At 47.9% G+C, this 23,623-nt stretch overlaps 1 protein-coding gene across 13 annotated transcripts in view; it reads left to right on the forward strand.

Annotated features, from left to right (window-relative positions):
• The first annotated feature begins 1,783 nt into the window (after positions 1-1,783).
• The window catches only part of ZNF384 (zinc finger protein 384), a 28,861-nt gene continuing 7,021 nt past the window's right edge, over positions 1,784-23,623 (forward strand). For 2 of the 13 annotated variants that reach the window (XM_075903821.2, XM_075903867.2), the window contains exons 1-5: positions 2,003-2,018; positions 2,391-2,446; positions 7,060-7,130; positions 7,252-7,492; positions 7,841-8,159. In XM_075903821.2, coding sequence (XP_075759936.1) covers positions 7,065-7,130; positions 7,252-7,492; positions 7,841-8,159 — 626 coding nt within the window. In that variant the 5' untranslated portion in view covers positions 2,003-2,018; positions 2,391-2,446; positions 7,060-7,064. The other 11 variants (XM_089771914.1, XM_075903882.2, XM_075903833.2 and 8 more) reach the window with 10 other exon arrangements.

Below are 23,623 nucleotides of genomic sequence, written 5' to 3' on the forward strand. Positions count from 1 at the left end.
CTCCATAGGAATGTTAACTATCATTTATTTGTGTACACATGGGTGGGGGAGGCAGGAGCAGCTTTTAAAGAGGCAGAGTGCAGGGGGCAAGCAGTTCCACAGAAGATAATACATGCAGGGAGCCAGCTGGAAAGTCATTTCCTGCATGTACTAGCTCCTACCTGCCCTCCTCATTCCCTGCACTGCTGCTTCTCCATCAGTGGCAGCAGTGTGGGGATGGAGGCAGGCGGGAGTCGACATGCACAGGGACCTGGCTTTTAAGCCAGCTCCCCGCACATGCCAGATTCTGTGAAGCTCCCTGTCCCTCCCTGCCTCCCAGAGGCAGCAGTGTGGGGGAGCAGGTGGGAGCCACTCCCCACACCCACTCTGCTGCCTCTGTGGGAAGCAGGAGAGGGGGGGGGAGGAGAAGGAGCCAGCTATGCAGGAGCCAGCACATATGGGGAGTAGGTTTAAAAGGTAGCTTCCCACTGGCTCTCAGCAGGAGCTGCAGTGCTGAAACCTTACTCCCCAGTATCCCTCCATGGCTGATGCCCAGCTCCCCAGCACCCCCCTGTGGTCCCAAATTTCTGAATCCCAATTCCAGGAATTCCCCCTGTGGGGCCAAATGCCCAAGCCCTGGGGGCCCCAGCAGGACTAAAGACAGAAGCTGCAGGGCTGAAGCCCTAGCTGCATCACACCCCTCCTCTTCCTTAGGCTGATGTCCTGATCCCCCCTCCTCCCATCAATGAAGACAGGAGCTGCTGAGCTGAAAGCCTAAACTGTGGCAACAGTAGTGGGGCTGAAAGCAGGAGCCCAAGTCCTGATCCCTGGCCCCCTCAAACTGAAGCTATGAGCAGCAGAGTTGAATCCTGGCTCCCCTGCTACTCCCCATGCAGCAAAAGCCTCCTGGGCCCATTGAGCTGGAAGGGGGCAGGGACTCTGGGGATGTTGCCCCCCCTCCAAAATTTAGTGGACGTGCAGGGCTAATCCCGGTAACAGAGCCCCGCTTCTCTCCCCGCATCCCGGCCAGTGTGGAAGCAGGAAGCTGGAGTGGGCGGGGCAGCTGCTTTTTCGGCTGGGGCCATGGCACGGAGAGCGGGGGCGCCCGCCTGGCCGCTGCTCAGAGCCCAGCCCCCTTGTCTCTCACAGCCAGAAAAAGCTGCTGGGGGGGGGGGCTCCATGGTCGAGGCTCGGGGCAGGGGGGTAGGGAAGCCCCGCCCCGGCCCCCGCGTTACAGGGTTCGTGGTGCCCCGCCCCCAGCACGAGGCCAGGCGCTGCCCCCCCCCTGCACCTGGGCCCCCCCGGCTGCAGAGCGCGAGGCTCCGACCCAGCGCGCGCTCGCGCAGGAGCCGCTTCCCCAGGCGGGACGCGGCGACGCTCCCGGGCTCGCGCCCCCTGGCAGGGTGAGACACGGCGCGACACGCTGCCAATCAACCGCTACTGAATTATTTATAAGCCGAATGAATATTCAGCAGAGACCCTGCCTCACGTCCGGCCGAGAAACTACCTCCGAGCGGAAATGACATCACGGACTAGGAACTCGAGTTATTTCCGCTTCCGAAAGCGGAGCATCATCCGCTGTCAAAAAACGTTACTTCCGCCCTTACTTCCGGCCCGGACTCACCCCTTCACCAACCTCGTTACCTACTTCCGGCAGAAAAATCTCACCGCGTCATCAGTTCAGTCTTATTATCCTCGGCCAGTCCCACCCTTTCGCAGTAAGCGCCGCAGCCGGTCCCATGAACTGCGAACCGCGCGTTGTCTCCATTGTCCACGGCCCTCATTAGTACTTCCGGTTTGTAAATCCGTTCATTCATTTCCGCCTGTACTTCAAGCTATCTTTGCGTGACGCCACTTCCGTTCTTCCTAGCGCCCTGGAAGAGCCGAAATAAGCCCCGCCTCTGAACCGGAAGTGACCTGTCGCTCCCCTTTCCGGTGAGGAGGTTGCTGCCGCCGCTGGAGCCGGGGTTGGGGTCGCATCTGGGGGGTGGTGGCCGGTAATCGGTGGTGGGCAAGACTATGAGAGACCCAGGGCAAGGGTACTTCCGGGATAGAACGACCCGGAAGCGGAAGGGGGAGGCTTGATTGGGTGTCGGGGCAGAGTGTCGCCAGCCTGTCGGCTCCGCCGCGCGGGGATTGAGATTCCGGACCGGGTCGGCCCCTCCCTCGGGCCCGCGGCGCTGCGCGCGTGTGTGTGCGGGGCCGGCCTGGGGGCTCCCCCTGGGGCGGATACTCCCCGCGTGGGCGGTGCTGCCCCTGTGGCCTGTGTGCGCCGGGGGTCCCCGTCTCTCTGCCCGGGCCCCTGCGCTGGCAGCGGGGCGCGTCTCCCCCTCCCGCCGCGGCGCCGTCATGCAAGTCCCCGAGCCCTGGTTTTGCCAACGTGTCCAGTAACGCTGGTGGTTTGTTCGCAGAGACAGCCCTGGAAGGAGGAGAAATGCAAGAGGAGGGAGAGTGAGAGGGAGAGGGGGTAAGAAACTTCCAGGAAAATCCGGGGAGCTGCGGGCACGACTCACTCACTTGCTGCCCTCCCACCCCTGTTCTGCAGGGTGGCCCTAGTTCCCAGCTCTGGGCTGAGAAGGACCTTTCTTATGAGAGCTGGTTCTGGTCCAGGGATTGGGGAATGGGATCTAGGGTGCTTCACCTCTAGGGTGAAGAGGTGGGATTGGCTGCATGAGGGAATCACATGAAGATTGTTGATCTCTAAGTTACTATTAGGGATGGTTAGGGAAGGGGAATCTAGTTCTTTTTTTCTTCGTTATAGTTAATGTATTGGTGGCATGCAATCAAAAACTGCTTTTTTAATTGTTACATAGAATTCCTTAATTCTTCTTCCTCAGAGCTTTTTGAAGATGCTTTTGCATCTATCTCATCAAATGCTGTGTGTTCAATGTGTGTTTTTCAGCATGAATTGTTTCCAGCTTCTCTTGGGCCTAAACTTCCCCATCATGAAATTTAGTCTTGTACAGGTGTAATGATGCTTTGGGTACCGCTCCCAAGTGTCATTCTTGGGGGGGGGGGGGGATTATTATAATATCACAATTAAATAAATTAACTCCGAAAGTAAGGAAAATTTTATTTAAAGTCTACTTAATCTGTTCTTGAATATTGAGCCTTAATTGTACCCCCTGTTACACCCCATCTTTATGCTCTATGTCCTTGCTATGCTTTTCATGTATGTGCCAGTGATTGAGTGCACTAACTGTGAAATGTAAGCCTGGCCTATGAGGTATGTGTGAGTCTGTGAGGGCCATAATGATACCTTTGTCCCTCATGGTAAGCAATAATTGAGTTCTCTTGTTTGTTCAATTGTTTGTTCAGTGTATGCACATTTGTTGCCTGTACATGGAAGGTATTATTTCTGGTTTATATCAGGAGGGTACGTTGACATCTTTCTGATACTAGACTGGTGAATGGGAAGAAGGTCCCATCTATGGCCTGTTTGTGGAAGCTGAGATGATGAAGGCACTTCAGTGGGAACGTGCTGTGGTACAGGGTTGAAGCTCCATCCCGTATGTGATAGTGGTAGAGCAATTGGAAAGGTTACATGCAGAGTTCTGGTAAAGTAAGTGTGAGCTGTGTTAAGGGGGTTGGGTGGTGAACAGGGATTCGTATCTCCAAAAGGGTTATTAGACTGCAGTGGGTGGATAGCTGAGGTTAGGAGGACAGACGTCTGGTGGAGGAACTTTATCTTAAACTTTTCTTACTTTGTAAGATTGGCATGCTGCTGGGATTGCATGCAATCTATTGTGACAACCTCTCCCTCTCCTTCCTGCCATTCCTTATAATCCTAATAACTTTTTCAAGCTTTCACCTTTTAAACTGAATTTTTCCAGACCTGCTCACTGCCCAAATGTAAAGGTTTTGGGGGATGGAGGGGTAGACATTTTTGAGATTCAGTACAATAGAAAATATACTTTTGCCTTTATAAAGGAACTAATTAATGACACTAATAGTGGATTAGTTGCTGAGAGGAAGTCATGGATTGTTGCCGTCAACATTGATTTGGATTTGAGTTTGAAAACTGAATTGCTTTTAACTTATCTTCTAAATGAAAGAAGATGTGTGTATGGCAAAATTGGGAATTTACTTAATTTTGCATCCTTGTCTTTTGCACCTAAAACCTTTCAGTTGAAATGGTGGTATCAAATTCCCGCCATCAACTTTGCTTGAATAGTGCTTAAAAAGCTCAATACTGTATTGTACAAATCCAGTTTCATTTTGGCTTTAAGGTTGTATATGAGCATATAGCGGAGGTTCTTTAATTTTGTGGTTTTTTAAAAAAATTATGAAATTCTGTAGAGATGCCATAGGAAACAAAGTGCATTAATTCTGCCCCCTCTTAAAGTTGCATTATGATTATTTTCTGTCATGTAATTACACTCTAATCCAGTTGTTTTCAAACTATGGGTCATGACCTAGCACTCATTGCTGCAAGGTGATCAGGAGACCAGTGGGGGTGTGAAGACAGCTACCTTCCTGTCTTGGCACTGCAGACTGCGCTGCGCCCTAGAAGCAGCTGGCAACAGGCCCAGCTTCTAGGTAAAGGAGGAAGGGAGAGTGCACAGGGCTTCATGCACTTACTCTGCCCAGAGCACTAGGTCCATGTTCCCATTGGCTGGGAACCTTGCTCCTGGTTGCTTCTGGGGTTCAGCATGGTCTGTGGTGCCAAGAGTGGCAGGAAACTGCCTTAACACTCCCACTGCACTGCTGATCGGGGCTGCTCAAGATAAGGACCTCCTGCCCCAGTCCTGACCCCCACCCTCCCAAAGCTGGAGCCCCCGGGCCCCTCTACACCCTAAAGCTCTCATTCTCAGCTCCACTCTAGAGCCCACACTCTAATCAAATGTTGGGTCATGGGCATCAACAATTTTCTTCAACTGGGTCATGGGTGGGGAAAAAGTTTGAAAACCGCTGCTCTAATGTATACAGGACCCTGCGTCCGTCAGTGCATATGCTGAATGGTGTAAAGGAAATTAAGATGAGATGGCTTCTGTAGCACTCTGGGTTTCTAGACCAGGTTATGTTGAGTGGGAATAGTGTAAATCCAAAATAATTCAATCAGTCTATTAACATACAGTGAATTTATATTGGAGTAGCTAAGAACAGACAGTAGGTGGGTTCTGAGGCACAGGTGGATTCACTAAGCAGAAAAGAAGTAATTCATTTTAAAAAACAATTGGATTTATTTAAAATTCTGTTATAGTTGGCTGATATATAGGAATTGTCATGTGTACAGTGTTCATCTTCAGTGTGGTTTTATTGCACTTTTTTCAAAATGTATTTCTTTTACTTTATTCACTGCATGCAAGTCAGCAGCCTGTTTATTGAATGAGGCCGGGCCTATAGAAATAATATGCAGTCATGTAATTAACCAGTGTATTTCATAAGAACTGATGTAAAAATGTAGCACATTGAAGCTGCATGAGCAATCTTATGTGGGCACTTTCTAACTATCAGCATCTCACTTTTCAAACTTAGGTTATCCAAACAGTTTTTATTGAACGGAATTTAATTATCACTTTCAACGTGTGTGAGCGAAGTCTAAGCCTTCACTATAGCATAACAATGTTTTTGTATCTGAATGCTCTCCGTTATTAAATAGTCATTTCCTAGGTAGTGTTCATCTGGGAAAGCTTTCATACTATACCAGTGTATGTCTATACTGCCACCCTCGTTCAAACTAGGGTGGCTAATGTAGGCATTCGAACTTGCAAATGAAGCCTGGGATTTAAATATCCCGGGCTTCATTTGCATGTTCCCGGGCGGGCGCCATTTTAAAATGCCCGTAGTTCGAGCTACCTGCCCGTGGCTACATGTGGCACGGACTAGGTAGTTCTAATTAAAGCTCCAATTTCAAACTACTGTTATTCCTCCTACAAGGAATAATGCCTACATTTGCAAGTTCGAATGCCTACATTAGCCACCCTAGTTCGAATTAGGGTGGCAGTGTAGATATACTTCCAGGGAGTGGCTTTTTTTAGGTCTCTTCCAGTTGCTGTGCTCCTAGAGGTTAAGCTGCTCCAATATGGAGAGGGCGCCGTTTGGTCTGTGGCTTGGTCTGTATGTAAACATTAGGTCTGTTTAGCTACATTGGTCGAGGATGTGAAAAATCCATACCCCTGACAGACCTAGTGCTGCTGACCTGGCCCTCAGTGAAGATGCAGTTGTGACGGTGGAAGAATGCTTCTCTTGATATAGCTACCATTGTTTGAGGAGGTTGAGTTCCTACACTGATGGAAATCCCCTTGCTGTTGATGTAAGCTGCATCTTATATGGTCAAATGCCCAAAACATGGTTGAAGGGTGGCATGGCAAGTCACTCCTTTGCCCCTTTTAGAAGGAGGGCAACCTGGAGTCAAGACTCCTGAGTTCTCTTCCCAGGGGAGCATAGTGAAGTCTGCTTGGACTCAGGCCCCCTTAGGTTCTGTTTTAGGCTTTCCCATAGCAGTGGAGTCTGGTGAATTAGAGCAGTTGGAAATTGAGAGTCTATTTTTTGATTACCCTGTTGGTTCACTGCTATGTTGGGCAAGTCTGCTTCCCTCTCTGTCTCCCCCTGTACTAACACTATGCTAACATTGTCCTGCTACCTGTGGGTGAGGGGTAATTAGTGCCTGATGTTAGGATGAAGGGGTAGGGGGCATGTAGGATCTGGACTTTGCACTATTTGGGTGTTGGATTATATGTCATGTTGCAAGAATTTGTTTCCACCCATAAGGGTCATGGCTGCAGAAGCAAAACCCATCCCTTTGTCCCGTCCCAAAGATAAGGTAACCGGGGAAGTGCTTTGGGAAAGGGAAGTTAGACATCTTTGGGATGAGGGACTGTAAGTTTGGAACTAGAGAGGAACCTAATCCTGGGTGAATGGTGAGTAGCAGCCTAGTTTCCTTGCTGGATGATGAGGTCTTGGCAGGAAGCTCAGAAGAGGGGCCATGTTGCTTAGTATAAAAAGGGAGCTTTCACAGGATGTTAGGCTGAGCCAGTTCTTTATCACAGTCTGTCTGGGTTTAATGTTTACCTTTTGGTGTGTCTCTCCTTTTCCTTGTCTCCCCTCTTCTCCCCCCCCTTCCCCCCCTCTGCCCAGCTAGGATGGAAGAATCTCACTTCAACTCCTCCCCGTACTTCTGGCCGGCAGCGCCCACGGTCTCGGGACAGGTAAGGGCCTCTGTTTGGTTCTGCTTCTTGCTAAGACCAGATTGCTCCTGACCTGTTTCCTACAGTGCTGGCGGGGGTTAGTTCTGGGGTATTCTAAAAGAATTTTTTCGTACCCATGTAGATTGAGAATACCATGTTCATTAACAAGATGAAGGAGCAGCTATTACCCCCAGAAAAGGGCTGCAGCCTGGCTCCCCCCCACTACCCCACCCTGCTGACGGTACCCACCTCTGTGGCCCTACCCACTGGCATCTCCATGGATTCAGACACCAAGCCGGAGCAGCTGACCCCACACAGCCAGGCCCCCGTGACCCAGAACATCACCGTGGTGCCAGTGCAGTCTGCTGGGCTTATGACCGCAGGTAGGGAACATCATGGGGCTGTGGAGAGTGATCTCGGTGTCTGGAGGGAATGCGGTGCATGGGGGTCTTCATGCTCTCCTTCCTGGAGTGTAGATTGACTCAGGTCTCAAATAGCAGATGGCATGGGGTGTCCTGGTGGTACCGTCTAGTGTTTCCCCTCCCCAGGCAGAGGAACCCCAATATTGCACAGCAGGACGGATTGGAGAGAGTGGTAATCTTCCTTGTGAATCAGAGTTAAAAATGGAGGTTGAGGCCCCATTTTTTGAGGGTGGGGGAGCCGAAAGGTGATTGGACCCTCCCCCTGCTATCTGGTCTCCACTGATCTCTTTCCCCTTTCTTTCCCTACAGGTCCCGGCCTGGTGATTACCTCCCCCTCCGGTTCCCTGGTGACTACAGCCTCCTCTGCCCAAACCTTCCCCATCTCTGCCCCAATGATTGTCTCTGCGCTACCCCCTGGCTCCCAGGCTGCCCTACAGGTGGTGCCTGACCTGTCGAAGAAGGTGATAAGCACCCTCTCTGAAGGTGGGGGTGGGGGAGTTGCCCCCAAACCTCCCCGGGGCCGGAAGAAGAAACGACTGCCAGAGTCGGGGCTGCCAGAGATGAGCGATCCCTTTGTGCTATCAAACGAGGATGATGAGGACCAGCACAAGGATGGCAAGACATACAGGTGGGGAGTGGGGTTCCACCATGGCTGTTGGACTGTGGGGTGGGGGAAGTGGTTACACAGGGAGGAAGAGATGAGTGCTTTCTCCCTGGGAAGGCCCACTATGCAGACACTTCCAGCTGCAAGAAGAGTTGAGATTTAATTTTGTTTTCTCTTTCAATGCATCAGACAAATTAAAAAATACAAATGAATCTGATGTTTAAGGCTATGAAGTTGCATTGTTGCAGTGTCAGGAAGTTGGGATTGAAGTTTTTTGTTTGACAGTAATGCTCCTGGAGCGGTTGGTTAATGAGAGACTTGTTAGTGTAAACCTTACCAATAATGAATGTGGCAGCTGTTGGAGCTGCAATACTCCTGCCTACCACTGAGGTGGGACTCGTGGCTGCACAGCACATAGATCCCAGACAGCAGAGGAAGGAGACAGCATGGAATAGATTTCTGGGGGTGTAATTTCAGGTCACATGCTCCCTGATGGCTCTTCCACCCCAGCAAAAGATTGAGGGATTTCTGAGCATGAGGTTGGCATGAGTCTGAGAATGGTGGTGGGTGGCAAGAGTGATGAAGGTGGAGATGTTTGCGGGACTTGGAACAGGTGTGTCTTTTTTCTGTTTGAGGAAGTGGTGGGCGGAGGCAGGTTCTGAGCTGTGGTGAGGATAAATAGGAAGAGGAGAGGGTCTCAGTCTGGGAGAGGATAGAGGGTAGGTGCTTCTGAAAAGGTGAGCATTGAGTGTTGCTGAGGAGGCCTGGGGTGTTACTGAGCTAAGTGGTTTGGGTTAGTGAGAGAAACAGTGGTAAGTAGAGAGAATTTGGGGCTAGGAGAGCTGAAGGTCATAAGGCTAAATGTTTTCTCCCACCTTGCCCTTTGGCTTCCCCTTTGGCCTTCTCTGCAGAGTTTCTGTAGTGACCTAACTCAATTCCTGTAACTACGCTACTTCTGTACAAGCCCCTTCTATTGTATAACTGTCCAAGCTGGGGCTTGCACGACTTTAACTGCACTGCTATGTTAAAATGATACCAAAACTTGATGTGAAACCACCCTTCAACCAGTGTCCTAGTTTTTCACTTTGAAAATATCAAACTACAGGAGGTGTGGGGAACTTTGCTGCTTTCAGCTCCACCATTAATTTTGGGCACCAACCACAACTTTGCGACTTAGGCAGCATGCGTTCTGGGTCACTAGTTAGGTTTTGGAAGGTGTATTTAGAAGAGTGAACTTGTCAGTGAACGCTAGTTAGAGTTATTCAGGACTTTAATGATAGTCCTGTTTGCTTCTGAGTCTGAACAATGCTTCTGAGCAGGTGGAATGACTCATCAAAAGCCTGAGTGCAGAGGCACAGCTTGGGCTTTTCTTTGAACTGATAATTACTCAAATCCAATCAACAGAATAACGGAAATGATGACATCCTAAGTTGGTACAAATATGCTCATAAGAACAGCTGTAGAAAGTCAGACCAAAGGTCTGTCTTGTCTCCCATAGTGGTCAATGCCAGATGCTTCAGAGGGAATGATCCACAGTAGGGCAATTTACTGAGTGATCCGTGCCCTGCTGTTGTCCCATCTTCTGGCAGTCAGATTTAGGGATACCAGCAGCATATTCCTGGCCATCTTGACTTATAGCCATCAAAATTACTATGAACTTGCCATGTTCTTTTTTGAACCCCATTATAATTTTTGCCTTCACAATCTGTGGGCTCCTTGCCAGGGATGCTGACTGGGCGTTGTGTGAAGTGCTTCTTTTTGTTCTAAACCTGCTATCTATGTAATTGAGTGACCACTGGCTCATATGTTATATGAAGGGGTTTGTGATTTTATAGACTTCGTGCCCTCTCATTTTTGTATATCCATGTGCAGAATGACTTTCATAATGTGCACCAACATGGAGCTAATGTATCCCATTACAAAAGTCATTCTTCATATGACCCATGTGTGGCACGTGTGCGGCAGTGTGGTTAGGGTGAGGGCTCTAAATGGGGGCTGTGGATGTAGGAGGGGGTACGGATGTAAGCAAGTAGTTGACTACCTGATAAGTAGTCAAGTAGTGACTCAACTTGTTGCTTCCCCCCACCTTGCTGCCCCTATCAGAGAGAGGCAGCAATGGGTGAGCAGGAGCTGGTGCTGGAGGGAGCTGGCTTAAAACATGGCTTTCCCCCAGCATTGCCTCCATGAGGGGCTGGGGAGGCAGAGGTGTCCTGATTGCTGTGTCCTGTATGTTTCCCTTTGGGATGGATGAGCTGCTCTTGTAGACTTCAAAGGGAGAGGCGCAGTGGGGAACTGCACATTCAGGGACCTAATCAGTCCTGCTGCACCGCTTCCTTTGAAATATATAAGGGGAGCGCTTGCTATCCCGCTACAGTGGGATAGCAAGTGCCCCCCTTATCGACTAATCAAGTAGTCAATGGAAATTCCATCAACTATTCGATTAGCAGCTGATTAATTGAAATTTAACATCCCTAGGAGGGGGCTCTGGCAGTTAGTGTGTGTTGCAGTTAAAAGGTTAATGAGTTACCTAGTAAGCTTTAGCCTTACCAGAATGCTTTCTAGGGATATTAAAATATGTATTTTCGTAAACATGTAATGGCTCCCTGCAAGCATCAGTTCCTGCCTCTATCGCGCCCCTGTAGAGCTGCCTCTGACATGCCCAAGTCTCTCCCCCTTCCTCTCCCTCTCCCTCCTCCCCCCGTCTTGGTGTTGCTGCTTCTGATACAGAGACAGCAGCACGGGTGGGGGCTGCATATAACCGTGAGGGTTAACCAATGAGTCCAGGCTCATAGAATCATAGAGTACAGTTCTAGGAAGGGATCTCGAGAGGTCATCGAGTCCAGGCCCCTACCCTCACAGCAGGACCAAGCACCATCTAGACAAGTGGTTCCCAAACTTTTTGCATCACACACCCTTTTTGATTTTTTAAGAAACCCTCCCCCCAAAATAGCAGCAAAATTTGTTGAGCCCCCCCCCCCCGGAATTTCTTCATGCCCCACCCCCACAGGGGGGCACGTCCCCCAGTTTGGGAACCCATGATCTAGACCATCTCTGACAGATGTCTGTCTAACCTGCTCTTAAATATCTCCAGAGATGGAGATTCCACAACCTCCCCAGACAATTTATTCCACTGTTTAACCACCCTGACAGGAAGTTTTTCTTAATGTCCAACCTAAACCTCCCTTGCTGCAGTTTAAGCCCATTGCTTCTTGTCCTATCCTCAGAGGCCAAGGAGAAAAATTTTTTCCTCTGTCCTCCTTGTAATACCCTTTTAGATATCTGAAAACCGCTATCATGTCCCCTCTCAGTCTTCTCTCTTCTAAACTATGCAAGCCCAATTCTTTCAGTCTTCCCTCAGGTCATGTTTTCTAGACCTTCCATCATTTTTGTTGCTCTTCTCTGGACCTTCTCCAATTTCTCCACATCTGTCTTGAAATGTGGTGCCCAGAACTGGACACAAAACTCCAGTTGAGGCCTAATCAGCGCAGAGTAGAGTAAAGGAATGACTCAACACTCCTGTTAATGCATCCCAGAATCATGTTTTCTTTTTTTTTTTTTTTTTTTTGCAACAGCATCACACTGTTGACTCGTATTTAGCTTGTGATCCACTATGAGCCCTAGAGCCCTTTGTGCAGTACTCCTTCCTAGACATTCACTTCTTATTGGTAAACCGTGTATATTGGGGGGGGGGGGGCAATAATTTTTGATTGGGGGCCACTTCAGCAATTGATTGGTCTGTGGGTGGGCAGGGAGCGTGTGAAGTCTTCCCCCCCAACCCTGAGAGAACCGCCAGCTGTTCTGAACATCTGGCCGTTCCCTCTAGGTGCCGGCACCCCTGGTCATGAGAGTAGACTTTGCATGCTGCTCCCCTGTGTCCCCAGGTCAATCAGGGGAGGGAAGCACATGAAGTCCGCCCCTACCAGGCACGGGAGCAGACTTCATGTGCTTAGTCCTCCCCAGCAGCTGGCAGTTGCCTCTAATTGCTGAGCCCCTTGCAGGGTGGAAGGAGACTTTGTACTTCCCTCTGCCCCCAGGCCCTACTGGGGCAGCACTGTTACAGGGAGCCCTTTAAATAGCCGCAGCAACCCTGGGTGGCTGCAAGGCAATGTGGTAGCTGCAAGGCCAGGAGCACTTGGCTGTTTTTATTTCAAAGCCTTTGGCCCCAGGTAACTCTGGGGGGGACGTTAGTCCCCAGTCCTGCCCCTATGGTTATAGGCTCCACCCTTCCAAGGGTGGAGCTGGCCCATGACCACGTACCAAAATTCATTAAGTAGCCCCCCTGTGAAAATTATTGCCATTCCGGGTTAATTAGTATACTGGTTAATAGCAGCAGCAGCTTGTGAATCACCGCTGCCTTCTGCCAACTTCCCAGTACTGAAAGTCCCACCTTGGTACTGCATGACATTCTGATTAAAAATCTACTACCGTGCAATAGCAGTGAAGTACACGCTAAATGGATTAAGAATTGGCTAACATAGATCACAAAACCAGTGGTCAATGGAGAATCTTCATCTAATGAGGGTGTTTGTACTGGTATGCATCAGGGTTCACATCTAGGCTCAGAACTATTCATATTTTCATTAGTGGTCTGGAAAGTGTATAGAAAACTACTGCTGATAAAATTAAAGATGAAAAATACAGGCTGGCAGAGTGGTGATAGGAAGGACATTGCAATCATACAGTGCAATCTAGATCATTTGCTAAGCTGGGCTCATTCAAATAAAATGAATTTCATTACAGCCAAATGCCAAGTTATACCTCTAGTAATCAAAAGTACAGGCAATACCAAGGATTGTGCACTGAAAGCAATGATTCTGTAAAGAAGTAAGTGTCATAGTGGACAAATAACTTAACTGGAGCTCCCAATGCAATGCAGTTGCAACAGGGTGGTTGTGATTCTTGTATGTATGAGCAGGGGTAAGGAGGTGGTTTTACTTCTGGCTGTGGCACTGATGAGACTAATCCTGGAATAGTGCATCTAGTTCTGACTTCTGTACTTTGAAAGGAGTGTTCAAATAATTGTGTATGTGGAGTGTTTGGAGAAGGGCCATCGAAGTATTTGTAAAAAAGTCTTATAGTGAGAGACTTGAAGCGCTTTACCTCTAAATTTTCTTTTAGTTAAGCTAATTTGATTATGATAGGAGGATATATTAAGCATTAAAGATCTCTTAAATCTAGTGGAGAAATAGGGTACAAGAACTGATGGCTGAAAACGGAATTTAAGTTAGGCACAGATTTCTAACAGTGAGGGTGATCTAGTGATTCCTCTTGGCCTTAAAAGTGTATGAACTTCCACCCGAGTGCAGGAAAGGCTGGCTGCTTACCACCATTTCCTGCATGCTAAAAAGCCTAGCCTGCCAAAGCCCTACCGCTTCCCTGTGGACATCAATATGAAAAGCTGCAGGGTGTGAGAAATTCAGGGTGTTTGCTATGTAATTTAGGTGAGTGTGCCATATAGGTAAAAGACCTCTCCCAGAGCTTCCCTATGCAATCCAGAAGTGTGAAATTGATATCTTCATGAGGTTCACCATCCTCTACTGTCACCGGCTGGGTTCTGAATAACAGACTAAAGCTGACAAGAATGGTGGTTAATTTCACTTGATTGTACTGCTAATTAGCAAAGCTCAGAATAGCAGCAGAGACCAGAACCAGCTGTCTGGAGACTCAGAAAGGTGACACTATATTAGTACTGTGAGTCACGTGTGCAAGGTCAGAAGTGATGGGTGCAGTTTAAATACAGACACAACACATAGATATTTCACTTTTTAAAGAATTGAGAGCTTCAATTCTGCAGTCTTGGGGCCTCCTCATTCACCACTTAGAAACAAGTGGCATTTTCAAGCCTAATAGATTTCTGTGACTAGCATCAGTGTATTGCTGTAAGCTAACATGTTGATTGCTGTAGTTGAAGGCTTCATCTGGGGACTCTCAGAAACCTGTGGCCTCCTTAACTAAGCTAGATGTGTTGAATTACCTTCTCCTGACTATATGTAGCAGGATGTATCTAGTTGAACTAGGGATGTATAATCCTGGCTAATCAGTTAAACCAAAGGTTTAAGCAGTTAACTGATTAGCCAGGATTATACATCCCAGCTAATCAGTTAACTGGTTAAACCTTTGGTTTAACTGATTATGTGGGATCCTGCTTCTGCCTGTTCTCTCTGCCCCTCTCTCCACGAGGGGCTGCTGTAGGCCTCCTCTGCCCTCCCCCCCCCCCCATTCTGGTTGTGTGTGTGTGGTCCAGTAGCAAGAGTCAGTAGCCCAGTGTGTGGAAGGGCCAGTTGCTCCGAGCTCCCCAGAGTGCAGGTGGCCAGTTCCCAACACGTGGTAGGCTGGAGCAGCCCTTTGCCCACAGCAGGCTGATCCTGAGGAGCTAACTGGCACTATGGATGTAAAAAGTCAGTTAAAGGTAGGATGAAACTGCTAAAAAGCTTAGCGATGAAATGGTTACACGTGCCATAGGCTCTGCAGTACAAAGCTTAAATAAGCTTTATACTTCCTGGGGAGGCTTTGAGGTCAGCTCCCAGGTTCGCTCCCTTGGAGCCAGCTGTTGGGACACGGCACATGCTAGGGTGGCGTCTTCCAGTTCCTAAACTGCAGAGCCTGCCATGGGGAGGGGGAGCAGCCGAGTCCCCAGGCGAGTAGAGTTTAACCAGTAACATTAACCGATGAGCATTAGCTTATCTATTAACCAGATAATCGGCTAAACTCTAACTTCTCTAACCCAGTAAGTGTGATGCTTACCAGGCAGCTGGTTAACTGTTCATATCCCTAAGTTGGACTAGGATGATATAACTATTTTAAGGCATGTCCAATCCAAGGCAAACAGAAAAGTGTTAACACATTTGAAGTTTCCAGTAACTGATATGACTGCTCAGTAGCAAAAAGCTAGGATAGATGTTAAGCATATCACTGGTGTGCTTTCAGAAAGCAGGCAGGAATTCATGTTGCTTCTCCTGTGGGAAAGGTGATGTAGTGTATTGTCTGGTCTTGTCAAGCCACCTAGCATGATAGGAGGACTGGACATGGCTGGGCTGGCTTGTTGGGTGTACGGTGGCACACATAGATTTGATAGTACACACATTAGTAGGATGGATGTTATATAGTTCAGCAAAGAACACTGATCCCATATGTGCTCTGCCATGTGCAGGGCATAAATTCTGCCTTCAGTTCAAATGAAGGGCGGCTCACGAGACAGAGTTAGAGTTGCTACTCTGATTTTGCATTTCCCTTATCTCCAATTTTGTTCCTAAAGAATAACCTCTGCGCTGTCTGGCTTTCAGACATTAGTTATTTTCAATCCGCAATGCTCTTTTTTCCCTCCAGATAAAGTATTATTATGTATATGTCACCTTGACTCAGGCCATTACTATGTCTGCTGGACCTTGCTGACTGACTAAAGCCCATACCAGACCCAGAGGGGCATTTGAAATCAAGTAAAAACTGGGTTTAAGTAAATACAATATGCTGTATGGTTAAGCAATTGAATCAAAATCCTTGCATATCTGTATTGCAATAGGTCATTATTACCTGGTTCTGTTTCTGCGGCCTCGTGCAGTTAAACAGTGTCTATGAATGATGCAAAGGAATTGTTAAGGGGGGGGAGGAGTACTGTTCAGCTGTGTCTCTCTTGGCACCTAGGCACCAGATGAAGCAGGTATCTTGTGAATATAAGTGTGATTGTGTTCTTGGATTTATATGGGGATGGAGTTAAGGATGAACATCCATAGTTAATTTTGGTATTTCCTAAGTTGTGAGGGCTTCTGTGTAGTGTTTTACTTTTAAGGTTATTTAAAAATAAAAATGTTGGGAACTGTGAGGGGGTCACTCACCACCGTAGCGGGGGTCCATAGTCTGTCCCCGGAATCAGTCCATTCCGCCCGCACAGGCCTCCGCTCACGTGGCGTTTCCCCTCTGGAATCTTCTGGTCGCGCTGCTCTCTTCGCCACACTGCCCTCCGGCAGTGCTCCAGTCACTCGCTCTGAGCCCCCCTTCTGGGGGTTTGGTGTCTCTCCAGCAGGCCTGTCCGCAGGCCTAGCAGGCTGGCCGGTTGGCTGTCCAAGCGTCCTGGCCCAGCCTGACTCTAGCCCTGCCCTAGCTCCAGAGAGCGTCCTGCTCCCTCGGCAGCCAGGCTCACACTGCCTTGGCTGAAGCAGCCCTTCCCTTTTATAGCCCCCAGCTGGGCCTTAATTGGCCAACGCCGCCCAGCTGGGCTGAACTCCCTGGGCCTGCTCTAGACTGGGGTTTGGCTCTTAAGGGGCCAGTACAGGGCAGCTGCCCTGTTACAGGAACTAAATTAACTCTAAGCCCTCAGGTGGAAAAATGGGGCACTGCTGAGAATAATTTTTCATTGAAACTCTGTGTAGCATCAGTTAAGGGGGGGGGGGAAGCAGTGCTGGAACACACATGCAGTGGGATGGGAAATCATTCTGAGATTGTTATTGTATAAAGGCATTCCCCTGCAATTTCTGAGCCTCCTTCTCAGAAAGGATAGTGGTGTTCAGAGATGGGGCATGAAAATGATTCGAGGCTTGGGGAGATTGGAAAGATTGGGACTGTTCATTTTAGAGAGCTGATGAACAGAGAGGAATACTAATTAATGAATAGAGTCGAAAAAAGGTTGATTAAGATGCCCTTATTGACATTTTTTCTTAATACAAGGACAAGGAGAGCATCAATGAAATTGAGACAAATTAAAATATTATAAAAGGAAATTATTTTTTTTACCTAGTGTAACTGTGGATTTTCTCATTATTCATATAAACATCTAACATGTTTTGACTCCAGTTAAGCCAGGGGTGGGCAATAAGCGGTTCACAGGCTGGAGGTGGTTTGCCAGGGTTAGCTTCTTGCAGCTCCCATTGGCCACAAATTGCTGTTCTCAGCCAATGGGAGCTGTTAGAAGTGTTGTCCCAGTCCAGTGCCAATGGGAGCCACAAGTGGCCATACCTGCAGGTGTGCGGGTAAATAAAGTGCCGGTGGTCTGCCAGCGACTAACCCTGACAAACTGTGTCCAGCTTATTGCTCACCCTTGAGCTAAGCTCTTGGTCTAGTAGGATAATATATTCCCCAGGTAATTGTGTGTGTGTGTACACGTTTCTCTTCAGGCATAAGCCAAGCCAAACCACTGTTAGGAGTTTGGAAGAAACTTCCCCTTTGGGCAGGTTATTCCATAATTGCCCACTAGGTGTTTGCTTGTATAGTAAAACTCCAATAGTCCGGCATCCAATTGTACGGCACTCCTGATAGTCCGGCATCAAAATGGCAAGAGCCTAGTGAGTGAGCTTCAGCAAAAAATGAGTCACAAGGCAGCAATGGCAGCAGCTGAACCAAGCAAAAAGGGTTGTTAAAACTAAAACATTACAGTATACTGTATACATATGTACAACAAAAAGAGTTAAAAACACTTTATATACTGTGTGTGTGTGTGTGTGTGTGTGTGTGTGTGTGTGTGTGTGTGTCCGTCCTCCTGATAGTCCGGCATATTTGATAATCTGGCACCACCTAGGTCCCAAAGGTTCTGGATTATTGGAAGTCTACTGTATCTCCCTCTGAAGCCTAGTACTTACTAGTGGATATTGGATACAAGTATAGTTGGACCATTGGCCTTATCCACTGACAATTCCTATTCCCGTGCAGGGTGAAGCTGCCTGGATCATGGAATACTGCTTTCTTGCAGAATTCTCCAAATTGTAGTACAACCTAGAGTTCCATATAAAATGGTTGCACCCCTATGTGTGGTACTATAGAAACAGTGGGGACCAGTTGCTTACAAAACCACCCAGAAATTCTTTTAACTATAGAATGATAAAATACTTTCTTAAATGGTTATAACCACTAACTGCAGACAAATTGGAACTTGTATAACAAAAGGGCATGTGACCAATGGTTAATTTCTTTCCCAGCATCTAGTTTCTACCCCCTTCTGCTTGAGTGCCAGAAAGGTTTTTTTAAATAAACCGCATTCTTTTTTAACATGATTTTATTGTGAAAATATCAAATCATATTTGGTCTGACTTAAAAAAAAAAAAAAAGCTCCCTTTGGACAAAGGCAGAGTTGGAGAATTTCTAGCTTTAATGTGGGAGTTTGATGAAATTCTAAGTAATGGAAAGACTAAAGGCAATCCCTTCAGCAGCCTTTATTGGAGGTGTTGTGACATCCTCTGATTGGAAGAGACAAGTCAGCCCAGGTGCATGACTGGGAGTTTTGGTAGCTCCACTGCTGACTTGCTGTGTAATTTTGGGCAAGTCACTTTATTCAGCTGTGAGTGCCTCAGATACTCTGAGGTAAAGCTTTCCTAGATTTACAGATGAAAGGCTGCTGTACAAGAGCTAAAAGCCCACTCCTTTAGGAGCCTGGATCTTTGTGATGGAAAGCAGAACAAAGTAAATGAGTTTCTTGGTCGTGTTCCTTTGAAGCATACTATTTGATGCACAAATCTTTGTGAAAACTTTAGGAAAAGTGAAAAACATCCTATTTCTCAAACTAACTCTAAAATGTCCCCCCCAAACTTGCCTTCTAGCCAAGGATAACATATGTAACATTTCCACTTGATAAGTTTTATTTTGTCTTCGGAGTAGAGACTTTTACAATGGAAAAAGAGTTTTTCCAATGACTGCACATGAGCATACTGTTCTTGATGTCTCTGCATGCAACACATGGGTGTCAGAAGCTTTCCTTCAGTGGTACCCATAGGGCAGCTTGAGCACCCTCTGCTGCCGCACGCTAGTATGTGCAGGATAAAGGACAGGTGCCTCATGCCCCCTTCCTATTCCTTCTTACTGCCTGTGGCAGTTGTTAGAGCCCCTGTTCATTGCCAGAATGGTTTTCTCTGTGCCCTCGTCCCTGGGCTTCAAGCGGTGTGCTTCTTGCTCAAAGCCCGTGCCAGTGAGTGACCCAGACAGTAGTTGTCTTAATGCAGACTTGAGAGACAAGTCTAGAATAAAGACACATGGGAGTTGTCCCAGTGCAGTTGAAGGCTGAGTGCTGCAGAAGCACGCCTTCCCCATTGGCAGAGTCCTGGCACTGTCACCGTCAGGCATGCCAAAGAAGAAATGAGTGTTCCAGAGAGAGTTTCTCCACCTTCTATGTCTGGTGAGAGAAGGAGATGAGGAGAGTGCATCTGAAATCTAAGCACTCTCTCTCCAAGTCCATGCCTGAGTTGGCACCCTTGGCTCAGGTACCTGTCAGCCCAGCAACTTCAGTGGCACCCCCACCAAGGTACACTCTCTATGCCGACTATCCCAGAGGCATTCACAGTGGCAAGAAAGTTATTCTGCCTCTGGGTACTGAAGCTGGAGTTGGATCCCCTGCCTGCTTCCCAGACAGTCCAGTGGTACCATCTCAGGGGAAGCCAGCAATGATAGCAGTGCTTCACCTGGCACTAGGTTCTTGGTGCAGGTCCTAAGCACTCCCCGAGCAACCCTTCTATCGTCAGAGGAAGGGGAAACTTTGTCGTCAGACTCAGACGTTGGATCTTGCATCTCTCAACTCCAGAGTAGAATCCACCAGTCCCATCTGAGCTCCTCCCTCTCTGTCTGCCATTGTGACCCCATGGTAAGTGCTAGTTGGGGAATCTGGTCAGGAGATCACTGGGATCCAGCCCCATATCAGTGGTCTTTTTGGAATCTCTGAGATTTCCCCCACTCCCAGCTGCTAGATCCTCACCTCATCATGCCCTTGCCTATGCAAGTGGAACCCTCACACTCAGCTGCTCCATCTTCAGTGTTTAGTACCAGTCTGTTGTTGGACATCAAGAAGTGGCATTGGAAACAGAAGAACTGTCTGGAGAAGAAATTCAACCCTCCCTAGTCTTAGCTTCCTCCTCATACTTTCTGGACCAGGTGGTTTCCTTGGAGGCAACTTTACCCCCTGCTGGTAACTTTCAAGCTGATCAGGAATCTTTAGTGGTCTCCAACCTTTTTACACCCAAGATCACTTTTTAAGTCTCAGAACAGGCAAAGATCTACTGCCCCACCCCTTCCTTGAAGCCTCGCCTACATTACATGAGGAAATCTAATGTAAATGTACTGCGCAGGTGCGCAGTTCAGAGAGGGCTCAAGAGCTACTCTTAGAGCCCCTGAGATCTACCGGTAGATCGCGATCTACTGGTTGGTGACCACGGCTTTAGAGGGTGGCTTTGGACTTGGGCATTCATGTTTGAAAAGGTCAATGAGCCCTCCCATTGTCTGGCACTTTATTAGGGGCATATCTGGGTGGCAGTGCTAGTTATCGAGGCAATGTCAGAGCCTATGAAGGTTCTGTGGCAGAATCTTAATTGCCTTCCATGCCCAAGCTGGCAGAGTGAAAGTCCTGTGTGCTCTTCCAAGGGTTTGAATATTTTTACTCCCACCCACCTGGAAAAATGATTCAGCTGAGGCACTTGCCAATCCATGGGTTCTGCTGGAGTGGTATGATTTTAATTTGAGGTTTTAATGGAGAGGTTCAAAGAACTGCTTCCTGAGAACGCCAGGCAAGAACTCTCTTCCTTGGCCAAGGAGGGCAGCTTGGTGACAACGTTGCTGGTGACTGGACTGTACACTGCATTCTCAGCATCTAGATCCATGGCTTCTGCAGTTGCCATGAGGCAATCCCTTTTGGTTGGTTGTCTTGTCTTCCCTGCAAAGTTCAGAATCCTTGTCAGGGCCAGCCTTTTGAGGAGCCTTCTCTGTACTCAGACCAGGTGAACAGCAAACTTCACAGGCTGAAGGAGCACCTTAACCTCTTTAGGTTTGTACATTCTAGCTCCAGTCAAAAAGCACTGCTGGCCTTAGCAGATGTAATGTTTTTCTGCTCCACCTCTTTGACAGGGCCTGTCAAAAAAGAAACTCAAAGATCATAGACATAGGCCTCGACTTCCTGCTGCTTTGGCTCCAGGGCCAGACCCTTCAAGACAGCCAGGAAGTGCCAAACAATCATTTTGGTGAGTCTGTTGAGGTCACCATACCAGTCTCCATCTGTCCAGTCCCAAATTTCCCCACTTTCAGCAAACACTCTGAACCACTTGCTCAGTGTTTGGTACCAAATTACTTCAGACCACTGTGTGGAGTGCTGCCAAAGTGGTCTGTGCTTTCCGGCTTGTTTGGGTTCCCCTGTCCTCATACTTCTTCCGGGACCAGTCTTACAAGGAACTACTCCAAGAGGCATGATCTCTGCTTAGAGGAATTCCACAATGTCTCAGGATGGGATTTTATTTCCTCTATTTCCCAATCCCAAAAGTAAAGGAATATGGGGAAGGAGGGGGGAAGGGAGATGAGGGCTAAGGAGAATGGGTTTCCCCAGCTAGACCAGTTTGCCTCAGAAAGAGGCCCCAGTTCTGTTCTCTGCAAGTTGCAGCCCAAGTTCCCCACATGTTTTGCTACAGTGGTTGGGCAGGCGGCTCTGTGCTTTTCTACCAATCCTGTGTGTTCACATGGCATTATCTTCTACGATATATTATGCGTCTGTGTCTCCATTCATCCGTGAGTCTGTTTGTTCTATAACTCCTCCTAAACAGTAAGATCTGGGACCACCAAATTTGGTAGGCAGCTTCCTCTTAACTTAAAGCAAGGTCAGGGTTTGGCTGTGCCAGGGACAGTGGGATGTGCCTGGATTGCAACCCTTTCTCATCAAATGGAAAGGGAGGGCTCTACTAGCAGGGACAGTTATACTCTCAAATGACCATGGGGGGACCGCAAGTGCCCCAGCTGTGGGCAGCAGCTACTGGCCAAGCCATTTGGCTCCTGCCAGCCTGGGCCCTGGGGAGCCACTGCTGGCCTGGGCCCCAGGTGGCCCTGCCACCCCATGCTGGCCCTGAGGAAAGGCCAGTGGCTACTCCCAGCTGCTGCTCTGAGCCCTTCCACCCCTACCCCGACTCGTGTGTCCCTACCCCGACTCATGTACTCTCTCACCCCTACCCCAACTCCTGTGCCCCCAGGCCTTGCCCTGAGCCCCGCACAAACCCAAGACCCCTGCCCTGATTCCTGCACCCCACAACCCCAGCCCTGAAGTACCTGAGCGATGTCAGGGAAATCTTTTAGTTAAAAATAAGACAGGACCAGAGTTTAACTTTTTCCCCAGTGCCAAAACTGGTTCTCCACTCTCCTGGCATTGTCAGTTAATCCTCCCATATCACATCCTCTAGAGTAGGACCTAATCTCCCAAGATCATGGCTGCCTATTCCACCCACACTTACAATCCATTCCTTTAATTGCATGGATGCTCTATAGCTAGATATTAGAGAGTGGTCTTGCTTGAAAGAGGTTTAAAAGAATTTGCTAATAGTAGGTAGCATTTTACAAGAGCTACTTACTTCTCTAAATGGAGTATGTGGTGTCACTGTCCTGTTCTTTAGTTCAACATACTTTGATCAAATTAATGGCCAGCAGCTGGTGTTTCAGATACAATGAGCAATCCAAAGTACATCTGGCAGGTATTTTAGCCTTCTACCCTAACATGGATAACTGCCCTATTTGTTTTAACGACAAGTCCATAAGGATTTTGAAAGGCCTAATTAAATTAGATCCTTAGGTGCAAGACCCTGTTCCTCTGTGGGATCTAACCTTAGTGTTGTCAAGACTTATCGGTTCTTCATTTGAGCATTTGACTATTTGCTATCTGTTGCCTCTATTGACAAAGATGGCATTTTTGGTTACTATCACCTTAGCCAGAAGAGTAGGAGTGCTGTGTTGCCTTAATGCCTCTATCCTGTATTCTTTAAGAACAAAGTTTACCTGTGTCCTCGTCCTAGACTGTCCAAACGCAATGACATCCTTCCATATCAAGTACCCAATTTATTTGCCTGCGTTTTACACAAAGCCAGGAAGAGGAGCATTTATATACCCTGGATGGCAGAAGAATCCTGACAGACAAACCTAATAGCTTTTTGTTACGGCATTACAAAATTAGTGCACTGAGCAGTGTGTTAGAGATTGGATACTGTGACTGTATTAATTGATTTTATTTGTAAGTCCTGAAGCGACTGTTGTGATTGTAGTGACAGCCTTCCTGCATAAAATCCAATAACATGTTGAAACTGGAGCAGATCTGTGGGAATGATATCTGTGGTGAAGTTGCCCCCCCCTCCCCAAATGATTGCCACCCCTGGGTTACATTAACCCTTCTAGCCATGGCCTTGCATTGGGCACTTGTGTTCAACTAGGTGCTCTTTTCAGCATCACAGTTTTTAAGGATACTACCAGCTATGAGAGAAAAAAACCCCAAACATTTCACACACTGTATCCAAGTCCAGGATTGCAGCTCTTTGAAAAGTTTGGGGCAAGTTGGACAGAATGTTTGGAGATACTTGGAATAAGAAATGGACTTTTGGTTCTTAGAAATCACTCTTATGCTTCTTTTGGATCCTCATATCTTCAAAGCAACTTAATGTTGACATTCAGAACCTCTTACACACTGTTGTGGCAAGTGCTGATTGCCTAAGGGGCTATGGACCTTCACTTGGAGACAACAGTGTACTCAGCTAGCATGTTAGTTAGGTAACCAAGGGCTG

This window comes from Pelodiscus sinensis, chromosome 1, assembly GCF_052426305.1.
Source record: "Pelodiscus sinensis isolate ZL-2025 chromosome 1, ASM5242630v1, whole genome shotgun sequence".
Taxonomy (NCBI): domain Eukaryota; kingdom Metazoa; phylum Chordata; order Testudines; family Trionychidae; genus Pelodiscus; species Pelodiscus sinensis.